General features: G+C 33.8%; 14 protein-coding genes and 6 pseudogenes across 20 annotated transcripts, besides 3 other annotated features; 14 read left to right on the forward strand and 6 right to left on the reverse strand.

Annotated features, from left to right (window-relative positions):
• Positions 1 to 213: 213 nt before the first annotated feature.
• TVAGG3_0360710 (ribonuclease inhibitor domain-containing protein) lies at positions 214 to 1,956 on the reverse strand (the record flags this gene model as incomplete). Its single annotated transcript, XM_001308178.1, has 1 exon — positions 214 to 1,956. The coding sequence occupies one exon, from the start codon at positions 1,954 to 1,956 to the stop codon at positions 214 to 216; it is 1,743 nt and encodes a 580-aa protein (XP_001308179.1).
• An 812-nt stretch (positions 1,957 to 2,768) lies between these two features.
• Positions 2,769 to 3,601: a mobile genetic element.
• A 507-nt stretch (positions 3,602 to 4,108) lies between these two features.
• Positions 4,109 to 27,272: part of a mobile genetic element that runs on past the window's edge.
• On the forward strand, positions 4,544 to 5,376 carry TVAGG3_0360740 (annotated as a pseudogene). Its single transcript has one exon. A coding segment is annotated over exon 1 (833 nt).
• TVAGG3_0360760 (uncharacterized protein) lies at positions 6,342 to 7,118 on the reverse strand (the record flags this gene model as incomplete). Its single annotated transcript, XM_051231426.1, has 1 exon — positions 6,342 to 7,118. One exon carries the CDS (start codon positions 7,116 to 7,118, stop codon positions 6,342 to 6,344), a length of 777 nt encoding a protein of 258 aa, XP_051101156.1.
• Positions 6,342 to 24,751: a mobile genetic element.
• On the forward strand, positions 7,136 to 8,111 carry TVAGG3_0360770 (organellar and viral DNA polymerase type B; the record flags this gene model as incomplete). The annotated part of the gene is made up of 1 exon (XM_051231427.1): positions 7,136 to 8,111. A coding segment is annotated over one exon (976 nt), but the record flags the coding sequence as incomplete, so codon positions are not given.
• Positions 8,576 to 9,615, forward strand: TVAGG3_0360780 (keratin-associated protein family; the record flags this gene model as incomplete). The annotated part of the gene is made up of 1 exon (XM_051231428.1): positions 8,576 to 9,615. A coding segment is annotated over one exon (1,040 nt), but the record flags the coding sequence as incomplete, so codon positions are not given.
• On the forward strand, positions 9,937 to 10,347 carry TVAGG3_0360790 (ATP binding; the record flags this gene model as incomplete). The annotated part of the gene is made up of 1 exon (XM_051231429.1): positions 9,937 to 10,347. The coding sequence occupies one exon, from the start codon at positions 9,937 to 9,939 to the stop codon at positions 10,345 to 10,347; it is 411 nt and encodes a 136-aa protein (XP_051101159.1).
• Positions 11,626 to 12,291, forward strand: TVAGG3_0360800 (uncharacterized protein; the record flags this gene model as incomplete). The annotated part of the gene is made up of 1 exon (XM_051231430.1): positions 11,626 to 12,291. One exon carries the CDS (start codon positions 11,626 to 11,628, stop codon positions 12,289 to 12,291), a length of 666 nt encoding a protein of 221 aa, XP_051101160.1.
• TVAGG3_0360810 lies at positions 12,748 to 13,579 on the forward strand (annotated as a pseudogene). The gene has a single exon. A coding segment is annotated over exon 1 (832 nt).
• TVAGG3_0360820 (KilA, N-terminal/APSES-type HTH, DNA-binding family) lies at positions 14,188 to 14,926 on the forward strand (the record flags this gene model as incomplete). Its single annotated transcript, XM_051231431.1, has 1 exon — positions 14,188 to 14,926. A coding segment is annotated over one exon (739 nt), but the record flags the coding sequence as incomplete, so codon positions are not given.
• TVAGG3_0360830 (uncharacterized protein) lies at positions 15,151 to 15,624 on the reverse strand (the record flags this gene model as incomplete). Its single annotated transcript, XM_051231432.1, has 1 exon — positions 15,151 to 15,624. One exon carries the CDS (start codon positions 15,622 to 15,624, stop codon positions 15,151 to 15,153), a length of 474 nt encoding a protein of 157 aa, XP_051101162.1.
• On the forward strand, positions 17,513 to 18,364 carry TVAGG3_0360840 (annotated as a pseudogene). The gene has a single exon. A coding segment is annotated over exon 1 (852 nt).
• On the forward strand, positions 18,634 to 19,522 carry TVAGG3_0360850 (organellar and viral DNA polymerase type B; the record flags this gene model as incomplete). The annotated part of the gene is made up of 1 exon (XM_051231433.1): positions 18,634 to 19,522. A coding segment is annotated over one exon (889 nt), but the record flags the coding sequence as incomplete, so codon positions are not given.
• Positions 20,054 to 20,617, reverse strand: TVAGG3_0360860 (uncharacterized protein; the record flags this gene model as incomplete). The annotated part of the gene is made up of 1 exon (XM_051231434.1): positions 20,054 to 20,617. The coding sequence occupies one exon, from the start codon at positions 20,615 to 20,617 to the stop codon at positions 20,054 to 20,056; it is 564 nt and encodes a 187-aa protein (XP_051101164.1).
• Positions 20,936 to 21,207, reverse strand: TVAGG3_0360870 (uncharacterized protein; the record flags this gene model as incomplete). Its single annotated transcript, XM_051231435.1, has 1 exon — positions 20,936 to 21,207. A coding segment is annotated over one exon (272 nt), but the record flags the coding sequence as incomplete, so codon positions are not given.
• Positions 21,253 to 21,686, forward strand: TVAGG3_0360880 (annotated as a pseudogene). Its single transcript has one exon. A coding segment is annotated over exon 1 (434 nt).
• Positions 23,317 to 23,786, forward strand: TVAGG3_0360890 (annotated as a pseudogene). The gene has a single exon. A coding segment is annotated over exon 1 (470 nt).
• TVAGG3_0360900 (uncharacterized protein) lies at positions 23,833 to 24,075 on the forward strand (the record flags this gene model as incomplete). Its single annotated transcript, XM_051231436.1, has 1 exon — positions 23,833 to 24,075. One exon carries the CDS (start codon positions 23,833 to 23,835, stop codon positions 24,073 to 24,075), a length of 243 nt encoding a protein of 80 aa, XP_051101166.1.
• On the forward strand, positions 24,269 to 24,589 carry TVAGG3_0360910 (uncharacterized protein; the record flags this gene model as incomplete). The annotated part of the gene is made up of 1 exon (XM_051231437.1): positions 24,269 to 24,589. The coding sequence occupies one exon, from the start codon at positions 24,269 to 24,271 to the stop codon at positions 24,587 to 24,589; it is 321 nt and encodes a 106-aa protein (XP_051101167.1).
• Positions 25,776 to 26,625, forward strand: TVAGG3_0360920 (annotated as a pseudogene). The gene has a single exon. A coding segment is annotated over exon 1 (850 nt).
• TVAGG3_0360930 (uncharacterized protein) lies at positions 26,891 to 27,253 on the reverse strand (the record flags this gene model as incomplete). Its single annotated transcript, XM_051231438.1, has 1 exon — positions 26,891 to 27,253. One exon carries the CDS (start codon positions 27,251 to 27,253, stop codon positions 26,891 to 26,893), a length of 363 nt encoding a protein of 120 aa, XP_051101168.1.

Below are 27,272 nucleotides of genomic sequence, written 5' to 3' on the forward strand. Positions count from 1 at the left end.
AGATGGAAATTGCACAACTATTTCTTATGCTTCCAGAGATATAAGTTTTACTATTCTTTTGAAATGCAATTATTCATTCTAATATTTTAGGAAAGTTCAAGGTTTAATGAATTAAGATACACATTTTGAGCTATTCTACAGAATATCATTACATCTAAAATAATTTATTCATTTTTTCATTTTAAATGTTTATTCGATTTATAACAATTAGCATCAAATTTCTGTATATACAATATCTGAATCATTTGAGTTCGATTGGTTATCAACAACAATGCCATTTAATTCGGCCGTCGTAATGGTTCCTTCGCTGGAATCCTTGTGGCTCATTACTACTTCAAGGAATTGATTTTCATTTTCTTCTGGAAGAGAAACAACATGACCAATGTCTTCGTTGAGCCAACTGTCACTACTTTCTTTGTCTGCTTTATCTGGATCATCTTTAGTACGTCGATACAAATAAACACCCATAAATGCTAAGATAAAAACAATAGCAATAGCACCGCAAACTAAGCCAATGATTTTGCCAATGCTGACTGCAGATTTAGTTGTTGAATTGTCATCACTAAATGCAACCCAAACAATAGTCTCAGTGTTGGTGTCGGTGATGATGTATGTGTAAATAATAGTGTTAACATATGTTGTTGACATAGATGCAACACCACTCTCGTCTTGAGAAATGATAACTGATGCAATCGTACTGTTAGTGTATATGGCTGATTCTGTCTTCGTTGATGTTGATGATTTAGATTGTTGCATAACTTTTCCATCTTCAAAGACTGTTGTGACAACAGAACTTGACTCTTGATTATTATTTGAAACAGATGATGAACTAGATGAAGAAGATGAAATTGGTAAAATAATAGGAGGAATTCTCTTAGGAGTTAGTTTTCCACTGCAATCAAATTTGCATTCAGTTCCTGTGCAGTCGAAATAGCTTGTGTTGTAATTTTTAACTTCGGATGTAGTGAGGATAGTTCCTTTTTGATTATTGTCACATGTCTTAATGAATTCATCGAAGTTGAATGTTGATGGATCAACAAGCATGCTGTAATCATTGACATATGAGAAAGCGTATTTGTCATAAGATGAATTGAGAATTATGTTTTTGTCATTCGGAGGAACAAACAAAAGTTCTTCATTTTTATTGATTTCTTTGATTGATCTCTTAGTTGAAACCGACCTCTGTGTTAGATTCATATAAAGTTTGCTATTTCTGAAGAAATAGTTATCTAATGATCCTGAATTTAAGATGACATTTTGAATGTTACATCCAATGAAGTATCCAATTGAAAAGTTTTCGAAGTTAGAATCTAAATAAATTTTAGATAATGATTTGCAATCTTTGAAACTAGAGATAGATAAACTATAATTATTTGATACATTAAATGACTCAATTGCAATACCAACAAACGAATTTTCACTAATTGTTTTAAGTGTATTTGGTAATTTCAATTCTTTCAAATTTTTGCAATTATAAAAAGCTTCTGGACTGATCGTTTCAACAACAGTTTCACTCAAATCTAATGTTTCAATCTTCCAATTATTGAATGTGAATGATGAGATGGTTGAATTGAGATTCATCAGAATTTTAAGAATTTGAAGATTCTTCATTTCTGCTTTATTTGCGATTTGTTCAAAAGAAATTTCAGATGAAATCAGAGTGATATTTCTAAGAGAATTAGTTATTTCGGACAAATCTGAGATGAAATGATCAGAATTCTTAATATCAATTGCTTTGAGAGAGCTACCCATACTCTTAATGAATGATTCGATATCAAGATTTGTATTATTTCCGATCGACAGACTTTCTATTGTACAGCCTTTGAAAGAATTAACACTAACATCGACAAATGATGTTTTTGGAAATTCAATTGATAAATTGTTACAATTAACGAACGCTGATGAATCTATTGTTAATGGATAATCTGCAAATGTTACTTTTGTTAAATTTGCCATGTCTTTAAAAGCTTCTGTATTAATATGAGATAAATTATTGTAAAACACGATTTCATTAATGCATTGACTGGTAATCCGTAAGTTTGATGAATCACCCAATAAAAATATTAATTTTCCAATCTTTAAATTATTAACAATATCAGTGTTAAGAGCCTTTGATACATATGTTGCATTTTCATGATAAACTTGATCATCTGGAATAGTTTGATCAGTAATATAATAATTATCTGTCTTTGAAACATTTAATGATTCAATTGAAGGAAGTGATGTAACTAATTTTGACAAGTTTACTTGACAATTGTCAGAAATATTCAACTTTTTAACAGGGATTCCTTGAAATGCACCATCTTCGATAATAATTTCACCATATTGAGGCAAAATAACATCATATAAATTAGGACAATTAATTATCGAATCTTTTTGAAACTCTATATTTGAAGAGTTAAAGGCTATATAATTCAAATTTGCTCAATTGTTGATTGCATTTGCTGTCACTTTATTTATACAGTTTCCAAATGTGATTCTTGATACATTCCAATTTGATATTTTGTTAAGAGTGCCTTCTTGGGCAGCTTTGAAAATGATTTCTTTGGCTGTTATAGTTTTATCTTGTAAAGTATTCAAATCGAGGTTTCTGTTTACAAAAACTAAGGTTGAATTTTCGGAAGAATAATTTAATCCAATAGTATCCAAATCAATGCTACTTTGAGAATTTTCTATTAATAGTTGTTCCAAACCATTAATATTTGAGCAATTATTAAGTACTAAAAGAGTTAAATTTGGACAATTTGAAAAAGAATCACTTAACACAAGAGTGGGGGACAAACTCGCCCATTGTCACTTTTTCATTAACCTTAAACTTGTAATTTTCATTATTTTTAATTAACCTTATTTCTTTCCCAATTCCTGATTTATTTTATTCACTTACTATTAAAAGTCACATTTTAATAAAATATAATAATTTATTTATAGCATTTTTTACTATACTGTAATAAAAAATTAATTATAATAAATTAAATGTTTATTAAATCAAATGTTTTCTTTGCAATAATATTTTTAATGTTGAGTAAACAATGTTGGGATCAAGTGTATCATTTTTCAGACCTTTCTGAACAGCTTCAAGCATACTGATGCATTCGACTTTTTTAAATTGTGTCATTTCTTCGAAATCTCTTGTGACTTTTTTGATAACTTTAACACTTCTCTCTGAATCCAGACCTTTAATTTGCAACTTAATCAGGAATGAAGGAACAACACTGGAATATAACTCGATGACAAGTTCATCGAGTCGAAGATTTGGTTGTACACCACTTGTATGTGCCGGATACCATTGTGTCAAATTTTTCTGAAATTAACTTTAAAAGTACTAAGTAAGATCATGAGATATAGCAATATATGTTTAAACCAACTTATATTTTGGTTGTACACCACTTGTATGTGCCGGATACCATTGTGTCAAATTTTTTCTGAAATTAACTTTAAAAGTACTAAGTAAGATCATTTATTTTTGCATAATATAATGCCAATATGGTTTCTTTTGATTTTATTTCATTTATAAGCAAATCAGATTTACCCAAAAACTCCACTCCATAAGCGTTCATTTGCTAAATTAAAAAGTGACAATGGGCTAGTCTGTCCCTTTCTCCTTAACACAATATTATTTGCTTCCATAACTATACAATTTAAGTTTGGACTATCTGGAAATACACTTGTGCCAAAGAATATCAATGATTCGAAATTATCAGGTATTACGATTGGTGGTTGGATTTTAATTACAATTTTTTTAAGTTGCAAACATTTTTGGAATAGTTTTGACTTTAAATAAAACTGATTAAAAGCATAAAAATTAATTTCTTTTGAATCAATTTCAATTGGTTCTCCGAATCCAAATGCAAACAATTCTGGGTAGACAATATTTAACACATCATAACTACGATAAATTTGTATAAGATCAGCCCAATTGTTTGGTGTTAAATAAACTGTTTTTATATCTGTTATCTCAATTAGAGACAAATGGTCAGCTTTTGAATCAAAAAAGTTTAAATTAAGCCCATTGACTTTTGAAAAATAAATGTATTTCAGTTTTTCGCATTAATTAAAGGCTCCATTTTCAATTATAATGATTTTAGAATTATTAAGATAAATTGTTTCTAAAAAAAAAAAAAAAAAAAAAAAAGGGTAGTGGGGCCTCCAGGCACTTCGTGCCCTCTAGCCCTGAAGATGTTTAGTATAAATGAAGTTTTTTTTTTCTTGGGATGGCCTTCCAGGCACTTCGTGCCCTCTAGCCCATAAAAAGTTTTTCCCAAGACCCAAGAGGAGGACCGAACCCCAGCCGACCAGCCGTTGACTTTTTTGTAGAGCACTCAAAATAGTATAACTTTGTCCGGACAAGTAAGGGTCTATCGTCGCTACAGGAAAAGTTACAGGCGTTCCAAGGAAGTATACTTTGAGAAGCCTTTCCCCCTTTTAAAACAAGATAGGACGGTTATTTTACAAAACTGACAACACTTTGACCGAGTAGTTTTTTGTGCTGAACAAAAAGTGTCATATAAACATCTGTCAAAAACCGTTTTTTACTTCACTTAAAATGCCACGTAAGCTACGTAAGAATATACGTAAGAGGAAGGGAGCATTGAAACATCCAATAGTAAAACTGACACCACAACAACAGTTGCAACAACAATGATGAATGACCCACTATGTTGCAACAAATGTCAAGCAACCCTATGCTTTTAAACCGAGTTATTGGTGCACAGAGTGGAGGTTTAAGAGCGGCACTTTTAGCGAAATGGCAGGCTATGGTGGAGCTGCAGACGGAACAGCTTATAACCCTCAAAGTCAAATGAATTTGAGTTCACTCAAAAATCAAATAACAGATGTCAAAAAGTCAAACATAGACATACAGAAACAAATAAGCGAAAACGAAAAGAACAAGAATATGACAGACACACAAAGAAACTCAATGAGTTAAACGTAAGAAAAAAGAAGAAAGAAGAACAACTGAAAGAACTAAGTACAGAGGAATATGCGAAAAAAGTGTCAGAAAAAGCAGCAGAAGTAGCAAAAATGGAACAAGATGTTATAAATTTGAAAAACCATACTACTCAATATAAAGTACTGAAAGATGAAGAAATAAAACAAAAAGCCCTGAAGACATATATGGTAGCGATGAGTATAAAAAAGAAGTTGAAGCAAATGTAAAGGCAGAAAAACTTTTACAGTTGCAAAACCAAACCGTACAGTATGAAAACTTAGCACAAGAAAGTAAAAATAACGACGCAGCCATGCAAAAGGCAATGAAAAGCGCAGAATATATAAAAGCTAATAATGACTGGTTAGATGCCCAAGCCACGCCAAAGCAGCCCAACTTATAGGGTCAATAAGGACAAAAATACAAGCGGATGAAGACAGTTCAAATGAAGCTTTAATGAATGCTGACTTTAAGAACGCCTTCGAAGCTCTTCATAGTAAGGTGAAACTAGTGAACGACTTCTCATCTGGAAAGAAACTGAAGTCTGAAGGTTTCGACAACGAGTTAAGAGAAGTAGCACAAAATATGACGAAAATAACAGATGCAGCAACGAGACAGGCAGTTCAAAGTGCCTATGACGCCGTTAGAGCAACTGTTGTGGAAAGTCAAGAAAAAGAGTTACAACAGACCAAAACAGACCTAGTAAATGCTTTCTTAAAAACGAAAAGTCAGGTAGGACATTATGCTGCAGATGGAACATATGTGCCAGCTGGTGGAACTTATATACCACCAAACCCTCCAAGAGAAGCACTGCACCAGGACTACCTAAAACATTTACATCGTCACATGGACACAGACACAGGCATGCACCAAAACCAACACAACAACCAACACAACAACCAACAGTTCAAAACACTGCACAAACCACAGTTAAAAACACTGCACCACAACCAACAGTTCAAAACACTGCACCACAACCAACAGTTCAAAAACACTGCACCACAACCAACAGTTCAAAACACTGCACAGCAACAACCACAAACAGAGCAAGGACATAAAAGAAGTAGAGAACAAGGAAACCAAGAATTCTTAAAAATGCTTAAGGAAGACTATGGTTACCCAGATACTCTTGACTTTAGTGACAGATATAAAGAAGCTATTAGAAAGTTCAAGGAAGGAAATACTGACCCGAACCTATTTAGCTTTATGGTTCAGCACCAAATGGGATATAATTTCAACCTGGAAAATACAAGCTCGCTAAGGATATGATTTAATAGCATATCATCACAATATAGCGCTTTGCGCTCGGCGCCTTTGACGCCTTTTTCTGTTCTCTTGACTGACATAACTAACTCATTTGTTTCATCAAACAGCAATAACCAAAGTTCATGACCTAATACATAACATTCATACTTTATATTTTTAGCTCTGAGTTCTCTTGTAAGCTGTTGCATTTAATATTTTCTAAAAAGTCAACTTCAACAGTCATTCGCACTGGTGCCTTCAGTTCTACAGGCTCGCCCTGAAAGTCAACTAGTCTGAATTGCATGTCTTTCAAATTATGAGGACTAATGCGAACCCATTTACCTAAATGAGTTGCTATGACAGGAACGTTTGGAATGAACATTGAATTGACTGCATAACAGAAGGATTTATATTCTACTGAACCTTTACTATTAACTCCTGAAATGCCTGTGACATTAGCTATTTTAGACTCAATGTATAAACAATTGCCATAACATACGTATGGAACAGATTTCATCTCAATCGTTTTGTCAACACTTTTCAAAGGAAATGTCATATGGTATGCACCCAGAAGCAATTGAACTCTATGACTCATTCGTGTTATCTTAAACTCCTTCGCATAACTGAACTTCAAAACTCCTGCAATAAGTTTAACATTCATTAAGTTTTCTTCGTTCTCCTTGTTTATTGTAGTATTTATGAGCGCATTTAACACTCCAGCTAATGTTTCCATCTTATATTCTACATTATTGTGAAATCTTATTTCGTGCTTCTTTCCATCTATTTCAAACTCCATGAAATCTGTTTCATCTGTTATGACAAAAGTTGCGATAGTATTGAAGTCAACCATTCTGAATGCAAGTGGCTCATTCTGTAGACCTAAGTTTGTTTGTAGTTTTACTGTCCCGTATTCGTTTGGGTCTGTACTTTGCAAATAGAACAACATTTTATTCTCATTAAAATATGACTATTGCTGCATATTCGTATGAAGCTGACAGAGCTAAACGTTTATATTTTGGTCAATACTCTCTCACACTTACTGACAAATATATTGTTATTTCTGATGGAAATACCGAGAAATACATAACATGGAAGGACTATGAAAAGTTTGACCCCATTTTAACTCCATGCACTATGCCATTCATTGTAAATGGTGAAGTTGTCATGAAGAACGACACAACAGTATATAAGTCTGTTCATGAAGCGTTAGAATATATGTTGAATTATAATCCCGAAAGATTTGACCCAAGCACTACGTCATGTACAATGCCTTTTATTAAGGATGGTGAAATTGTAAGAGTTCCGAATTCAACGGTTTACACAGCTGTTCAAAACAGTTTACAAAACATTTTAGCGAATATCTTTAATTCAGAAACTACAGAAATAAAATTACCATATATAACAGATGCTAAAGAAATTAAATCAAAAACGACAACATTATTTACGTCACTTAATGATTTAATGACTTATATCATTAATATTCCTGCACCAACTACAGCATTTGATCCAAACTCGACAGTTTGCAGTGTACCTTTCATAAAGGACAGTTCAGTAATTGTTTTAAGGGATTCAACAGTTAATGAATCATTAAAGGCGTCATTAATGAAAATCATTGATTTTAACTCATTCACGAATACATATAATTCATTCATTAATGTTTCATATGCTTCTAAAGAAGGTGAGCCAAAAACTATTGATAAAGCGGTGTATGAAATAAAAGCATCAACGACGAAATTGAATTCGTTAACTTTTGACGGTGATAGTTTCGTTAATGACATAACATCGGGGAAAACAATTTTAACGAAAGAATACTTAAAATCTCATGTTAGTGAGTTCGTTGAAATTGAAAAAGAAGGCGGAATTAAGTTCGATCCACTGAGTTTCATTTTCAGCTTAGCGAATGCGGGTGTTAGTTTCGCTGAATGGACAACTATACAGAGTGAAATAAATGCAATATGGACGTTTTTGGGGTCAAAAGCGGGAATGGGTGAGCTTGTAAATGCTGCAAGAACATTAGGTGAAACAGGAAATTTTGTAGATGGTTTTAAAAGACTTGTTTCAAATGTTTTAACAAACACAAAGAAATTATTTAGATATACCATACATAACGGACGGATTTTCGAACAGATAGCAACAAACCCTCCGGTTATGGCTGCGTTGATGATGGTTAGAGATATAAAACCACGTAACGACGGGAACGAAGAACATGAACAACAGAGCCCAACGGGCTCAGAGCCACATAGTGGCGAAGATACTGGTCGGGTTATTCAAGACATTAAAAACGTGTATCCTGAAGTTATTGATTTATTTAGAGGAGTTAATGATTCGATTTCAAATCATTCTATAACCCTCGATGAAGAGAATAAATTAACAGATTATATATTCGTCATTATTGCAGAACTAATGAAGAGAATAAATGAAAAAGGAATTGGTGATATCATTAATGTCAGCGATGTAATGATGAAAAGAAATTTTGACTCATTATTTACAAAACCGAAAACAGAATATAGTCTTTATGACGTAATTACCGAATTAATGAAAAAGATTAATGATAATAAGAGTTCTGGCGGAAGAGTTGAATTAGAAGTGAATGATGTTAATGAGAAATTAGCCGAAAAAGCAGATAAAAACCACGTTCATTATATAACTTCAGACGAACAGATTATAACGGACTACCATGGATATTTAACACGAAGTGATGAAGCGAAGACAAAAAATGTTAATGAAAGAAGATATAAATACATTCGTGCTAAAGGTTATGACATAAGCTGTACTGTACAGTATGATGTAGCTAAAGCACCAGAAGCATTTGGTTATAACGATGAAATTTATGCCTCTACTTTCAATGTTAACGGTGTATTAGTTGAACCAAGATTTACTTTGAGAGTTAAGTCAAAAATAACGTTTGAAGATGCTATTAAAAGTAAAGCTGACAAAGTTGAACTCGAAGCAATGAACAAAGTTTTGAAATCTCATAAACACAACATCTCCGATATAAATGAACTTCAAGCTACATTAGACAGTAAAGCCGACAAGAACCATACAAACGAATCCTTCACTACTGTTAGAGCAGACGACATTATCTTGAACTTTGATTTGGGTTCAAATGCACCATTAGAAAATCCAAGTACAAGCGTAAAAGATACTCTTAACAATTTAGATAAGAGTTGCAGGAATACCGAAGATCATGCCAGAAACTTTGAAGCATATGAACTACCAGCAATGTTAGATAAGAAAGCTGACAAGAACCATACACATAAATCCTTCACTACTGTTAGAGCAGACGACATTATCTTGAACTTTGATTTGGGTTCAAATGCACCATTAGAAAATCCAAGTACAAGCGTAAAAGATACTCTTAACAATTTAGATAAGAGTTGCAGGAATACCGAAGATCATGCCAGAAACTTTGAAGCATATGAACTACCAGCAATGTTAGATAAGAAAGCTGACAAAACTTATGTGGATGCAGAACTAACAAAGAAATTTTCGAAACCAGATACAATGACATTTACAACAGAAATTATAAATGGTGAACCATCAACTCCATTTGAATTTGTTAGAGGTCTTCAACCAGATACTTTTGAATTTTTCTTGGATAATTCTATTGAACTAAATTACATTATAAAAGTGGAAACAAATGCAACATTTCATCCGGAGATACATTCCAAATGGTATTTAATGACATAAGTTCTTTAGAATATGTTTATAGAGTTATGAGCATATATGATTTAATATATCCTATAGGAGCTGTTTATACGTCTATGAATCCAATAAATCCAAACACTTTATTTGGTGGTAGATGGTATGAAATAGTTGACAGTTTTCCATTCTACACTAATACACAGTCAATGAAGATGGGAGGTTCAAAGAAAATAGGTATTGAAAACCTTCCTTCACATATGCATAGGTTCAGTGGAAGAACATCTGTGGAAGGAAACCATTCACATTCAATAACAAAAAGAGGTTATACAAATCTTGCAGCGGGTTCGGATAGACAGGGAATGCATAGATATGATATTTCAACTGACCCAGTAGATTCAAGCACAGGTATTTTCTGTGGAACTGCAGGAAATCATACACATGTTGTAGCTGGTATTACAGACCCAGCAGGTAATGGAAAAGATTATATGCCTCCTTATATAACAATGCACGCTTGGATACGAGTTGGTTAAAATCTTTAACTTTACATAAATGAGTTTGAAAGAAGTATTCGAACAACATCCATGGAGGTCATTTAAGAAGTTCAATGAAGCTGCAAAGAGTCGGGGATTTACTAACAGAGCTGAAGTGAAAAGGTTCTTTGACAAAAAATGTTGTACATCAAACAAAAATAAACCCTTACGACTACTTTTTACCAATTTACTCCAACACTCCTGACGCATACCAATTTGACACTCTCATTCAAAGCAGAAAATGTGGTCATAAACCATTCCTCATCTTCATAAATGTTAACACTCGTAAAGCATATGCATATCCAATGAAAAATAAAGGAACTCGTGAAGTGTTAAGAGTTTTACAAAAGTTTGTAGCAGAACATAACCCAAGTACTTTAACATCAGACCAAGACAGTGCATACCTCAGCAACGAAATCACAGAATTTCTCATTAAGCATAACATAACTCACTACACTACTGAAGACCATAACCATAACATACTCGGTATCATAAACCGCTTCATAAGGACTCTCAGAGATTTAAACCAAGAGCGAGACTTTACCGAAGAAACAATGAAACATTTTCTCGAAGTATATAATTCCTCAACACATTCTACAACAGGACATACACCAAATTCAATGACACAACAACAAGAAGAAAAGTATATACAAAAGAAACAAGCCAAACCAAAAATATCAGAAATTCAACACAATTACACTCATTCCTGGTACAAAAGTTCGTGTAGTCTTGACGACAAACCATTGACAAAGAAACGTTTAAGGTTAAGTCGAAATTATTATATCGTAGACTCTACGCAAGGTAATGGATATCTTATAAAAGCTGCTGACGACTCCATAGCATTTTACCCTCGTCATAAATTAGTTGAAAGTAGTAATGGCAAACTTGCTGAAACCATTGACGAAGCAAAGCGAGGAGTGGTTATTGAAATACTTGACTACAACATAAACGATGACACTTATAAAGTAAGATATGAAGGAGGCGTTGAAGATGTTATACCATCTAAGAACTTGAGAGAGTCGAAGCCAACACATCTGGGACCATTAGAGCGGGAGTACTGGAAAGACAAAAATATGCCAGAAAGAATAAGAAAATTCTTCTAAACTTTTTCATTAGATGTAAATCAGACAAAAATATAATTTAGGTGAAGAGGTTAGATCTCACCTGTTTTCTCACCTGTTTTTTCACCTCTTGAATTTTCGTGAATTTCCTTAAGATAGAAAAAATAAAGTTAGTTTTATTTTTATTTATTTTTTTATTTTGTATGTAAGAACAGAAATGTCAGTCGAAGCAAAAACATTCACGAACAAATCTAATGGTGAAACATTCACAAAAGGCACTTATAACGGTATTGAAGTCTTACGTAGAGACAAGGATGGTTACATTAATGCAACAAAGATGGCAAGAGAAGCAGGAAAGTTAAACCATTTAAACAGATTTCTCAATAGTGCTAAAATGCAGGAAATTCTTGAGTTTTGGTTGAAAGAATACGGTCGAGCCAAAAGTGGCTCAACCTCAAAACAAGCATTTTATGAGCTTACTAAGGGCGTTATGAATGAATTCAAAGGTATTTACATACATGCTGACCTCGTTCATTTTGTTGCTGAATGGTGCTCTGTAAAGTATGCATTTTATGTCAAAGATATTATGGACTCCATAGATAAGAAAGTTCATGAGAAATTAGATGAAGAAGAACTCGAAGATACAGTAGAGAATGCTAAATCTTTGTTTGAAGAAGAAGTTGGAAAAATGTGCGAAAAACAATTAGAACATGAACGTGAGATATGTTATGGTTATAGAGATTCTCCATACGAACTAGACCAATGGGAACAAGAAGATTTAAAGAGAGAATTTAGAGAATATGAACTCGCTAAGATAGCATTTGAAGCTGCAGAAAAGAAGTTAAAAGTTTGGGGTCGTTTTGTACAAAAATATTGTGAGTAAATGAACCATTTATTTTTATTGAATTCAGTAAAAATAATGTTTAGGGTAGAAGGTTAGATATAACCTGTTTTCTAACCTCATTTCTACCCTCATGAATTTTCATGAATTTTCATGAATTTTCATGAATTTTCATGAATTTTATCTATTAATGTTTTGTCATGATTTCATCGTATATGTTTTGTCATGATTTCTTCATCGTAATGAGCGTAAATGACCCAAAAATATATTTTAGGGTAGAAGGTTAGATATAACCTGTTTTCTAACCCGATTTCTACCCTCATGAATTTTCATGAATTTTCATGAATTTCCTTAAGACAGAAGAAATAAAGTTAGTTTTATTTTTATTTATTTTTTTATTTTGTATGTAAAGATATGATTTCAACAATCGGCACAACAGCAATTCAAGCCACGAACGGCGGGACTCTGTCCACAACTACAGCACCAAACTCGTTAGTCATGAACCCAACATCTATGTTAGTAGAGATGAAAAGCTTCATTCCTTCTTCATATACTTTCGAAACAAAAATCCAGAAGATAAAGCAGGAATTGTTAACAAGTAATTTAGACTGTTGTGTGAAAGATGAAACAAATGAACAGTATCTTTATGAAATGCAGGACATTATTGACCATTTACCCAAATTGCCTGAAATCCAACAACAAAAGCTCACTATTCCTGAATTCGATGAAATAGAAGTAAAAACAACCGACTCAGTAGAAATAAAGAAGTTCATACGAAAGGTAAACTATGAATTCCTTGGTTTTCATTGCAACCATAAAGTTATGGACAAAGATTGCGACATGGTATATAAGAACATCTCTGACATATATAAATCTGAAGAATTTAAGACCTACGACAACTTTGTTTCGTTAGTTGCTGAATGTGTATGGCAGATAAGAGATAAAGATAGAAGAGGTAAAGTATGCATGAACAGATAAAACCAGCAGCTTTTGAGTTAAAGAAAACCATTGACGCTTTAGTTATTTTAGCAGGTAAGGTTTCAGAATATAACGCAAAAATGAACCCACAATGTTCAAAATGTAAAGCAGCAATGAGAAAATATAACTACTCCGTCAAAGAGATAGAAAGAATGCGAAACGACTATGCTGACTTAAAGAAAGAAGAAGAGAAACCAGCAGAAGATAAAATGGATATGTTGACATTTCTTAATAAAAACTATCCAACTGCTGACGATTTCCTTCTATCTGACGTCAAGAAGAAGTATAAAGAAACTTTCGGCATTGTTAAAACTTTTGATATCCTTCGTGAAGAAATAGAAGCTACTAAATTGTTTAGAATCTCGCGAATTCATAACGTTTACCATGTAAAACGGTTATAAAATAATGAGGGTAGAAAAGAGGTTAGATATCAGGTTAGATATAACCTTCTACCCTAAACATTATTTTTGACGTAAATTTATTTCCATCTGGCTTCCCACCGCATAAGATATTCATACGTGTTTGTAAGACATTCATTAAACTTCTTTTCTATTGCATCTAATCTTGCGTTATTTTTTTCAATAACTTGTCTGTATTCTTCATCATCTCCAGCAGTGTTTGGGTCTTCACGTTTAAAATATTCATTGTTAACCAATTTTTTATCTACAAATTTTATTAGTGTTTGATTCACTTCGTTATGATAACGGTCATATTCTTTCAATACGTAAGTGAAGACAAAATGCGTCGTACCTTCAATCTTAAAGCTTAAAGAACTTTCAACACAGTTTTGAGGGTCTGTCAGTGCGTCAATGAGATAGTATTCGAAGTCAGTCAATAATCTTTTTAAAGTCATTTCATACAGGATAAAATTTAATGTTGTGAAGAAATAGTGTTTATCTCAAAAAAAATAAAGTTAGTTTTTATTTTATTTATTTTTTTATCCTGTATGTAAGAACAGTAATGACAACATCAGAGAACACAACAACAGTTATAGTTCATGAAGCAATAAATGAAGAATACGAGTACATACAATATAACAAACAGTTACGTCTCATTCGTTCTGTCAAAGATGACATGTACCAAATGCAAAGTATAATGAACGCTCTTCGTTCTACAAAGCAAGCATATCATTGGTTTGAAAACCAACAGACAAAAGAACTTTTAGAAGAATTTCCTCATATGATTGCTTCCCTCGGAAAACCGAGGGAAGAGATTCCGTACGAAAATCGCAAGAATTTGGCTCCTGGTTTGAAAGGTTATTATGTTCATAGACTTTTAGTAAATGCTCTAGCAATGTGGGCTTCACCTCGTTATGCTTGTTATATTTTCATGATGTTAGATGAACTATATAAAGCAGAACGTGGAGAGATGGAAAAGAAACTTCAAGCAAAAGATGAAGTCATTGAATCCAAAGACAAAAGCATACAGAAAAGAATACCACGTTCAGTACCAAAAGGAAAGGAAAAGAGTTATAAGTATATGATTTACGCTGAAGAGATGGAAAATGAAGAAGACAGAGATATGGTTATGTTGCATTTAGTCAGAAGAAACAACAAGAGCTTTTATGACCTTGCTAAGATTTACAAATCTGACAGAAACTGGTTCTATCGTGAAAACTTACCGATTTCAATGACACCGAATGAGCAAATAAAGGAAATTGTCAAAAATACTCTTCCTCAAACACACTATGACATCAAAGGTTGCACAATACTTACATTCAAAGAAGACTTACCATTGTTAAAGGAAAAAATAACAGAATATTTCGATAACTTCAAAGAGGAAGAATGAAGTCACGACAACATTAACGAAGAAGTCACGACAACATTAACGAAGAGAGAATGAGGTGAAAAAACAGACCCAAAGGGTCAGAGCCGCAAAGCGGCTAGGTGACATCTCACCTCTTCACCAAAAATATATTTTTGGTTAAATAGCTTCAGGGTCAATTTCTTCAACCATTTCACTTCCTTCGTCAATGTCAATTGAAGCTTCTTCAACCTTTGGTAAGAATTTCTGTATAACATCTTTGTTCGTTATTGTCTTCAGAGATGAAGGATAATATTTCACAGATGTTTCACCCTTCTTATATTCTTTCTGTTCGGAAAGATTCATAGCAATACTGAAGAAGTCAATGTTAGAGTTCTTTATGACAGTATAATGAGTATCTTTGACATTCACGAAGAAACCCTTTTGTTTCAAAACTACTGCTAACTCTTGTGAAGTATAACGTTTGCGGTCAATGACGATAGCTAATGGTCTGACATACTGACCAAACTTAGATTCTTTCACAAACTTCTTGTTAAAGATAACATTAACGTTTGAAGCATTATTGAACTCATTCTTGATGGCAGTAGCGAGAGCATTGTATGAAAAGAACTTGCAATCTTGCATGTGTTTCATTAAAATAAAAATATTAAATTATTTTGAAAAATAACTTAAAAAAATGTAATCTAATTTTTCAAAAAATATTTTTTATCCGATAGAAAAGATGACAGAAAAATTAACTTTTTACATAGCGCCAGACCCTTCTTGCCCACATCCTTTTAAGCCACAATATATAGACATAGAACTAAATAGAGAAAGCGAAATTCTACAAACAGAAGAAACATATAGAGACCTAGATAACGAAAATGGATATGCGCTATTCTGGTTAGATTGTCCTTATGAAATGTATGAAAAAAAGGCTTTATATGAAGAATATAGAAAATATTGTTATGAAAACAATATAAGACTAAGCTCTAGAGAAAAATTCTATGCTGGTATAAAACATCTTTTCGAAGTTCGGAATGGCAAATATAGAAAGAAATAATTTTTCTAAGTTTATTTTTCAAAAAATATTTTTTTTATTTCCTACTAAAGATGTATCGGAAGTTGTCTAAGTTAGAACACTCGGAAATAAAACAACTTCTTACAGAAGCTAATATAGATGTTGCAAAGCATTACACAACAAACAAAAAGGCACTCGCTGACTTCATTAAAGACTATAATGGTGTAATAAGTTATGATAGAATTCATGAGTTCATAAAGCCGCAACGCGGCGAGGACGAAGTCCATGCAAGAGCATTTCCTTTAAATGACGTTGCTATTGACTTATATCATAGACGTTCAGTACCACATGAAGTAAGAAGAGAAATGTTTGACATAACAAATGCAAACGTTGGTGAAACAAGAAGAGCTGTACCTCATGAAGTAAGAAGAGAAATGTTTGACATAACAAAGCCGCATGACGGCGCGGGCGTAGCCCATGCAAACGTTGGTGAAACACGAAAGAGAGACGACACACTGAAACAACAGAGAAGAGAGATGTTTAAAAGTGCTATAGAACAAGTTCGTAAAGCTAACGATGTCATTCGTTCCATTGACGACAAACCAAAAGAAGGTGAGAGATGGTTAAAGAAAGATGAAGAGAATAGGAAGAGAAATGTGAAGTCAGGCAATAGACTCATTGACTTTAACATCGAAGCTTTAGATGAACCAAACAGAGACTACTTACACAAACATTTCGGTAAGGTTTTCATGAGACTCTTAGAGAAATTAAAATAAACTCACAACAGAGATGGATGGTATGTTATAAACTTGGTGGAAAGTATGAATGTTCTACGTTAAACCTCAATAATATTGGAACATTACTACATCAGCTCTTGAAGGAGAACTTTATATCAGAGATAGAAGCAAATGCTGCAGGTATTGTTGAAATGCACTATGACTTCTTCTTGACAAACATAAAGAATCTTACCGAAATAAAGATGTATGATTTAACAGAATATGAAGGCTTAACGATGTCAGATGTAAAGAAAGGCAAACCAAAAAAGAGACCATATAGAGATGAAAGCACACTGACAAATGACAGAAAATTTTGGAAGCTCTTAACAAACAGGAGAAACAGATATAGACTTTTGGAAGAAATGGTGAAAAGAAGTTTTATAAGAAGAGAAGCGGTCAGTTCTGGAAGTATCTTTGCACATTACCTATAAATCTTGAACGCTACCAAATCTTCAATGAACTGAACAAAAGAACTGCAACACTTATGACAGAGGACAATTGTTTCGTTTATGCTTGCATTCAGGCTGGAGTAAATGAAGAAACTATTGACCACATGAGAGAAGTCATTCGTGTTAGAGACTTTCCTCAAAGTAAAGTACAAGAAATTTCTGACGCAACAGGTATATCATTTAATGTTACCATTGGTTATTTCAATGACTCAAGACATAATGAAATAAAGAGATATATACCAAAAGAATGCGAAACTGTTAGAACTATTGACTTACTTCTTGTTGAAGACCACTACATGCTAAATGAAAGATTACCAATGACAACATACTTCATTCGAAACTATAAAGAAATTCTCAAAGCTTGTGGTGGAATGAACATTGAGAAACAGATGAAGATTTATACAAAGAGAGAAGATAAATATGTAGTTCGTTATGATAGAACAACACCGTTATGGGATGTTATGAAAACATTGTGGGAGTGCAAATATTTCGAACCTATTTCTTATGGAGAACTTTTCACATATACTACTGACTTATATAAACAGAACCTTGCACCATTTAAAGATTTGACATATGCTCCAAAGTATTGTGTACAACTGAAGAAGAAAGCAGAGTCAAAAGAAGTAAATAAAGCTAAATGTAAATTCATTCCTGAGCACGTTTTCTTTGCTGACTTTGAGTGTAGTACGGATGGCTTTCATAAAGCTTTTAACATCTGTTATGACAGTGAAGATGGTTCAGTGAGTGAAAGCATATGGGGTCAAAACTGTGCAACAGAATTTTTGGAAAGACTTCCTGACAAGAGTTTAATATATTTTCACAACCTCAGTTATGACATAAACTTCATCTTAAGACACATGACAGAAGTGAAAGGAACTCCCATCATTAAAGGTTCACGAACAATGCAAATAACTGGTTTATATAAAGGACGGGCAATTATTATAAAAGACTCTTACAGTGTTATAAATAAGAAGCTTAAACTATTTCCTGCTATGTTTAACTTACAAACAGGACCGAAAGAAGTATTTCCATATAACTACTACAGCAGTGTTTTGTTAGCAAATGACAACAGAACTGGTGTCATTTCTGAAGCATGTAAGTTTATCCATGATGCAGATACATTTATGAAAACATAGATTCCATCAAAGGTTGCAGAATAGATGAGAACCACTTCGACTTAGAAAAATATAGCACGTTTTACTGCAAACAAGATGTAAGAATTTTAAGAGAAGGTTTTGTAAAGTTCCGCAATGACTTATTGAAAGAGTTTGATTTAAACGTTTATGACTACGTTAGTATTTGTTCAATTGCTAACAAATTGTTTGAGAACAGAGTATACTTCCCGAATGGAAATCTTTATGACCTCTCAAATAAACCAAGAGAATTTATTTCGAGATGCATTCAAGGTGGAAGATGTATGTTGTCAGATAACATGAAACAAAAGAGCAAAAAGAAACTCATTGCTGACTTCGACACTGTTTCATTATATCCTTCAGCTATAGCAAGACTTTATACTTTAGAAGGTATTCCAAAAGTATTGAAGGATGAGATGTTAAGCACAGAGTATCTCATGAGACATTTATTCGATGATGACCAAAAGGAACCCATTGGTGAAAAGTTTATGTCTGGCTTCTTTGTTCTCATTAAGATAACAGAGATTGGTATACCCAGACACTTTCATTTAATAGTTTGCGACCCTGAACTAAATCCAGAACTTAACGTTCCAAGAAGTTCAAACACTTGCTGTCTCATGTATGTTGACCATATAACATTACAAGACCTCATAAAATATCAAGGTGTCAAATGTGAAGTGTTGCAAGGATACTATTACGATGGAAACAGAGATATGAGAATAAGAGATGAAGTAAAGAAGTTGTTTGAGTTAAGGTTAAAGTATAAGAAAGAAGGAAACCCCTTACAAGAAATTATAAAACTCATTCTGAACAGCATTTATGGCAAAACTATTCTATCTCCTATTGAGTCAAAAATAACCATAGTAAATGACAAAGATGCTATAAGATATGCTATAAGAAATTACAACCATATAGTGAAGTTCGAAGGTTTGGATGGTTCAGATAAAACTATTTTCAAGCTAACGAAAAGCATTTGCAGACACTTTAACTTCTGTCCACTTGGTGTTAATATTCTGTCTATGTCAAAACGTATTATGAATGAAGTATTCTGTACTGCAGAGGACATGGGACTTCAAATCTTTTACCAGGATACCGACAGTATGCACTTATATAATGAAGACATCCCAAAGCTTGCAGCAGAGTTTAAGAAGAGATATGGTCGCGAACTTATAGGAAAGAACCTTGGTCAATTTCATAGCGACTTTGCAGAAATAACACCTGGAAAACAAAGTTTAGCTTATAAAAGTATTTTCTGTGGAAAGAAGACCTACATAGACTTACTCACTAACGATTTAAATGAAGTTGCATTTCACTGCAGAATGAAAGGCGTGAAGCAAGATGTTATTGCTTTAACCGCTAATGAAATGTTTCCTGAAGCTATACAATGCTATTACAATGAAGATAAGAACATTCACATACCTGTTGGAACATATGACAAAGACTCTGAGTTCAGTTTAATGAAACTTTACAAAGCACTTTATGATGGTCAAGAGATTGCATTCGACTTATGTAAGTCATGTCAACCTTGCTTTGCTGAAAAGTTCAACTTTTCAATAACGACTAAAACAAGCTTTATTCGTAAGTTGAAGTTCTGAGGTCATGGGCTTCGCCCTTGCCGCTAGCGGCTTATTTTTGTCAGCAATGAGGTCATGAATGAGGTCATGAATGAGGTCATTCGTGATAAAAATAAAGCTAGCGTAGATTTTACAATACTGCGATGGTAGAGTTTAAGAGTTGTGCTTCAATGTAGAGACAGTCCTTATGGTCTGGAGGCAAGAACACTGGACATTTATGGTCATGAGTGGAGAACATGTCTATCCAAAACTCACGATTGAAGCCAGTTAATTTATAGTATTTAGGGTTAGGAAGTGGTGAAGTTCTTGTATGACCAATGAACTCATTTTCAACTCCCTTACTTAAGTTTGAATATAATATAGCTTGCTTTCTATCCCAAATGCCAGGTGTTACAATCTTTGAAAATTCATTTTTCCTCGGAAGCATTGCATCATAATTGAAAACATTCTTAAAATCATCACTTGGTTCAGAGATTTGAAACCTTATACGTAATGGATTTTTTTTCTCTTTAGCGACTTCATTGAATGGTGAGAATACAATGAATTGACAGTCATGAGTTCCATCTTCATTTTCATTAAATTCATAATGAAAGTCTATAAGTTGTGGCTGACTACCTTCTTCTTTCAGTTGTGCAAGAAACTCACGTAAAGGCTGTAAAGTTTGTACTTCAATGTTGAACTTTTTCTCGAACATCTCATTAAATGAAATCATACATTGCAACAATGTTGTATCGTCTTTAAAGTATTTGTATATGTGAATGTTTTGGGCGCTTAAAGACTGTTCGTCATTTTCTATCTCGACTTGAAGTATAAAGTCAACCTTTCTGAAAGCACGTGTTATATACATAGATGTTATGCCAATGTACTTCTCTTCATTTATGTTCACAATCCAGTCTGTTGGAAACTTAAACGTTACTCTGTTCCCCTTTATTTTGACGTCAGGGTTTTCACTACTGAACGCAACAGATAAAGGTATTTGTCTATACATTTAGTTTGGATAAAAATAAACCATTTACTCTTTCTTTGCTTCAGCTTCCTTTGCTTTTTGTTCTTCTTTGCTTCAGCTTCTTCTCTAGCTTTCTTTGCCAGCAAACGTGGGTTCTTTTGTCTTCCAGCAGCTAATGCAGCAAGTTGTTTTTCACTAAGTTTTCTCTTTGGTCTCTCTGGCTTTTGTTCTTGTTTTTGTTCCTTCAGTTCGGATAAAATTTGCTCACGAATTTCTTTCTTCAATGCTTCAACATCTATGACCCCTTGGGTCTTGTCCGTAGGGCTTGTCTGAGTCATTTGACTGTAGATAAAAAACTAAATTAAAACTTTAACCGATGTAAAATGAGCTTGTCAAAATCAGAGCGAGAGTCTATTATATTAAATGACGCAAGAGGAATACAACATCCTTTCTATTACGTAAGTCAGAGTAAAGATGGTAAAATATACGTAAGAAAAAGAAAGGTTCCATTAGCGAATACAGAGAGCGACAACATTAAGGTGCATAGCAAGGGCGAAGCCACGAAGCCCATATAAAACCTTCTGTTCAAACTGAAAAGTCAATAGAACAAGAAGAAAAGAAGCCAGATGTTCTTTCAATAACGAACCAAGAGCTTATTGCAAAGTTCGTGAATTTCATTGAAAAGCAAACCGAGTCAAAGAACCCTGACCCGCCAGTGAAAGAAGTCGAGACAAAAGAGAATGTACAGTTCATTGAAAATGTCAAGAAACAACTTCCACCACGAATGCCAAGAAGAAGAGTGAGAATAATGAAGTAAATAGATATTTTTATCTGAAGTAAATACATGCAGAACGAACAGTTAAACGAATTTACTCCAGCAGAGCATATTCATCAGATTCGCTCATATTTCGATATCATAGACAATGCAGTTCAAATTGGTGACACTAATAGAAAATATTCTGACGCAAAGATTCCATCACAACCTGGAACTGCTAAAGATAACACATGGGTAACATTCAATCTCTCACCTCCTGGTGAAAATATGTTGGACCTTTACAATACATTCATTACGTATAAAATGGAAGGTCAATTTATTGTAGATAAAGAAATTGGTTCAGGTTCCAAAAAACAAACCCACCAGGATTTTGGATTGGTTTCGATGACGCTTTCTATGCAGTTGCTGGATATCAAATCCTTGCAAATGGTCGTATCGTATATTCTCAAGACAACGCAAGAGAAGAAGCATATATAACTTCAAACTCACAAACTACCGAACAAATAAAGAAAGTAGATGTTTTCTCAAAGACTCGACATGAAGATGTATGGAGTCATTCGGGAACATGCAGAACAGGACAAATTGTTAGTGGTCCAATTACAGCAGGAAAATCATTTGATTTTAAGCTTCGTTTAAGAATTCCTGTTAGAAGATTCCTTCCATTAGAAGCTATTCGATTTATTCCAGCTTTTGCAGGAAACATTCAGCTTAAAGTAAAGTTCAGTAGCGACGCCTTACAATGCACATCTATATCTGTAAATGATATCATTGCTTTCAATCCAACTCTTAAAGTTGCATTTGCTTCAGATTCAAATCCACCGACAAATAAATTTGTTCCATGGAATGAACCATTCACTATGATAACGAAGGCAGTAGAAGCTAGTGGAACAGTTACTATTACAACTGTAAACCAGCAACTATTTCGAACAAAGATGGATTTTAATGAATGTTTCATTCATCCAAAGTCATTCTCTTTAGACCCTAACATTTATACAGAACTTGTAGAACATTATACAAACGAGGCTTTATGTTTTCCTGTTAAAGTTATGGATTGGATTCCTATGGACGGTTCATTCTCAAAGAATACAGATAGTTCAAGTGCAACATTTACAGCAGCTTATACGCCTATTAATGTTAAAAGTATTTGGGCACTATTTAGAAAGAAAGACAACTATTATGTTAATTTTGAGAACCCTAAGTTTAAATATCTTCAGCTTTCCATGGGAGCTTATGGAAATATGCCTGCAGAACCTGAAAAATCATATGGACCTGTATTTTATGAAATGGTTGCGAACGCTTGCAATACAAACAATGATATGATAGGATTTAATGAAGATGTTATGAGGTCATTGGTGGATGATGGTAGTGTGGAACATAAATGGGATAGCTATGACAACACACATTTCTTATGTGGTTTTCCAACAGAAGTGGACTTTTGCTTCCAGCAAGGTCAAACATCTACTGCTCCAATAACATACAAATTGTCTGTTAAAGGACCTATTGAACTAGCAACTGAAAATGTACCAAAGCCACTTATTGGATTTATGAGGGATTGTTGCTTTGCCATTCAGGTGCGTGCTAATGGCATCCCCATAATAAGATTAGATGACTATAACTTAGCACGGACGACAGTGAGGAATAAAGGATGAACGTTTATTTTTAAAGCTTATAAATGAGTTCTTCATCAAGCTCTCGTGAACCTTCACCATCTATGAAACAAACTTTACCAAACGATTATGGAGCACCTATTGAATATTTCTTACGAGCTGCACAATGGCAAAGAGCAGTCTCACCAAGGTTAGGTGTTCCACCAGCTCCTGTCAAAAATAGCATTTGGTCAAGTCCTTATATAAAATATGGTCTCCCACTAGGTTTGCTAGCTACAGCAGGAGCAGTTATGATGTTGAAAAGAAATAAAGCAAATGTTATAAATAATACTGAAGTAGCTGAAGTTAAACAAACTCCAACACCATTCGCAAAACCAACGTCAAACCAACGCCTTCACAAACAACACCTTCAATGACTCCTGAACCTATGGAAGTACAAACTCCTGTTCAAAAGTCAACTCCTAAACCGACTCCAACATTTAAACCAGAACCTACTCCTCAAATAAATCGTAAAACTCCTGCGTTTCCTTACTGAAAAAATAACGTTATTTTTATTTATATTGAAATTTTATTTGATTGAAATGACGACTAAAGTCACTGAAGCAATGAAACAAAAGTTTTTGGTAGAATACATTAAATCAGGAGCGGTTCCAGAAGGTTTTTACGTTCATACTATGAAGGATGGTAGAGTTCAGTTTAGAAAGATAAAGCAACCATTAGATAGAGAAGGTATATTAAGGAAGATTAAACTTCATGAGGACAACATTGCTGAACTTAGGAAGAAGTTAGAAGAGTTGGATAAAGCAGACGACAGTGAGTTATAAAGCAATGAATTCAACAGGTTAGAAAAGACCCAAAGGGTCTCGCCGCTTAGCGGCTGAGGGTAGAAATGAGGTTAGTTCTACCCTTCTACCCTAAATTTATTTTTGCGCTATGTTTTCATACGTGTGCGGGTGGTGATATCATTAATTTTAAGTTTATTTTTTATTTTTACTGAAAATTTTTATTTGGATGTAAATGACGAAAACTATTGAGATAACAAACTACAACGGTCATGAGTTCAAGAATTTGTTCTTCGTTCCTCGTGAAAATACATTCTATCAGATACGAGGGAGAAAGGGTAAAGTTAGTTTGAGCGTTTATGACTACAAGCATAATGGAAAGTTTATACAAGCATATGATACAAACGGTAAGCGTGTTTCATTAGCTTTGTCAAAACTTACTAACATTTATTTTGACAGTGACTTTGACCTATATGAAGAAGAAAGTGAGTCAGAAGATTATGAGCTGTTATGTGAAGCACAGCAATGGGAGGAGTTGCAATACTTTTGTAAGTGAGAACGTTTATTTTTTACATTAGTGAAGTGAAGTGGGTGGCGGTTTTGTAAATATTTAAGGTTAAGTTAGTGTTGTCGTTTGTGTTGTAAAATATACGTTAACGGTTTTGTAAAGTGTCAAATTCACATATCATGAGTAAGGAGACGCGCAGTGCCTCCGTACCCATGACTTGTATACTAACTTAAATAGAGCCTATAGGATATAATGTTTGAAGTATTTCTGTCTTTAATGTTTGAAGCTCTGTTTTGTCTGCTTTCTTGTCTAACATTGCGGGTAGTTCATATGCTTCAAAGTTTCTGGCATGACTTTCAATGTTCCTGCAACTCTTATCTAAATTGTTAAGAGTATCTTTTACGCTTGTACTCGGATTCTCTAAAGGTGCACTTGAACCAAGGTCAAAGTTCAGTATTATGTCGTCTGCTCTAACAGTTGTAAAACTTGTATGTGTATGGTTCTTGTCTGCTTTCTTCTCTAACTCATCGTTAACATAAGTTTTATCTGCTTTAAGGTCTAAACATCCTGAAACCCATCCTGTATCGGCTTTAGTTTTTAAAATCTTCGATGTCCGTTCATGGTACCAGTCAACCCTTTCTATAATTTCTTTATCTTTTTCATCCACATATTCCTTATCCGCCTTCTTCACTAACACACTAGCCATAAGTCCCTTATCTACCTTATTTTCAAGGCTAACGTTTAAGTCTGTTATTTCAGATATAGAATGTATATGAGTCTTTTTAGAATATTCGTTTTCAGCTCTTGTCACTTCACTTGACATTTTATTGTCAACATATGTTTTGTCTGCTAGTTCAGGATGAGTATGTTCTTTTGTTGCATAAGCATTGTTAGCTCTTTCTTCTTCTTTTGCTATTGCATCGTCTACATATTCTTTGTCAGCTTTGTTGTCAACATCTGCTTTCAAAAGAAGTTCATTTATAGGTTTCTCGTTTAAAGTTCCTTTTGTTGGATTTATACAGACAGTATTGTTCTTCTTGTCTTGAAATAGAAACTCATCTGTTAAAGGGTTTAATGTCAGTTTTAAGTTTCCTTCTTTCAATGACTCAGATATCTTAGAATAGTTTGAAAAGTTTGTTGTGTTCTTATTTAGAGCTTGCATAATGAGTTGTCGGTTGTGTTGTATTTCTCTCATAGAAGCAATATCTTTCGACATTTTTATTCTAGATAAAATATGCTTCCAATAGAAAAAGAAAATTCAAGAGTTGCTACAACTAAACCATTAGATGAACTTTTTACTAATGTCGGTCAAAAGTTTGAGACAGAGACCGTAAAGCATGAAGGCTATCGTTTTGACTACCCATTAAGATGGCTAAGAGACCCATCTGTCACAAAAGCTATTGGCTTTCGTAGAATGAAGTTTGTGTCTGTAGAAGATAAAAGTTTTCCATTTATTGTAAGGTTTCATATAGATTATATATCTGAAGGGAAACGAAAAATGTGGGAAGAAATTGAGCTAATACAAGTTGACCTTTCATCTTCTCTACAGACTGCGTTAAAAAATATAGAAGATAAAATAAAATTCATGTTATGCAAAATATGCTGATGAATATGCAAATACCGAGAGCACACTTTATGTGAGAATTGTATATGACAAACAAAATTCACAAGTGTCATTTCAAATCTACGAAAACAATCCAAATAAAGACGAACAAATATATACAGAATTCACTGCAATGTCATGGTATTATTTGCAAAGAATGTTAAATCAGAAAGTCGAACTTCCTTTAGCAAATATTTACAGTCGATATGCAAGAGATGAACCATATTTATTTAAAGATGTTTTCGACCCAGCTGCTATTATTGTTCATGCTTCATTTTCTGGCGCCCAAAACTCTTTCTTATGCTTGGCAAATGACTTTTACGAAAAACCTACAAAGTTATACGAACCACCAAGTGGAAGTATTTCAGACTTTCAAGTATGGTTTACTACAGATGGAAGAAAAAGAATAATTCCATTATACCATGCGTTTTACTTAGAACTTAGTTTCATATACAACTACTATCGAACGGTAAAAATATAATTTTTTAATACGGTTGAGGTGTTGGATTTGGTTGCCAACTAGACTGTGGTGCAGGTTCAGGCTGTTGTATAACAGGAGCTTGCTCTTCTGGTTCAGGGTCTTTAGGTATAATACCAACGAACTGACCTACCCTTTTACCAATATTTTTGACACCGTTCCAAATTCCTCTTCCTACGGTTTTTATTCCATTCCATATACCTCTTCCAACTCTTCTGAAGAAGTTTCCTATCTTACTGAAGAAACCCATTTTACTATATGTAAAAATCTAATGTCCGCCTAGTCTTTTGCGTTTCCTGTTGAGTTCCATAGCATTCTTTAACTGGAGCTCATACATTCTGTTTCTCCTCTGGTAGAAAACATATTCTGGGTCAACTCCTGTGTTCGCGTCATCTGCATAAAGTTGTTTATATCCCACTTCAGGGTTTGTATAAAACTCTTTCCATCTCATATTTGCATACCATGGTGGCAAACCTAACGCAGCGTCATTTGACATGGCAGTTTGCATTTGTACATCTGTTGGCACTTGACCATAGTTTGCCATTGCAGTTTGTATTCTAACTTCATTTGGAATATTCTCTGGGTTTGGTTGTCCAGGTTGCTGTGCATTCGCTAAGTTCTGTGCGTCCATTTAATATTAGATAAAAATA

The sequence above is a fragment of the Trichomonas vaginalis genome, chromosome V, assembly GCF_026262505.1.
Source record: "Trichomonas vaginalis G3 chromosome V, whole genome shotgun sequence".
Classification (NCBI taxonomy): Eukaryota; Parabasalia; order Trichomonadida; family Trichomonadidae; genus Trichomonas; species Trichomonas vaginalis.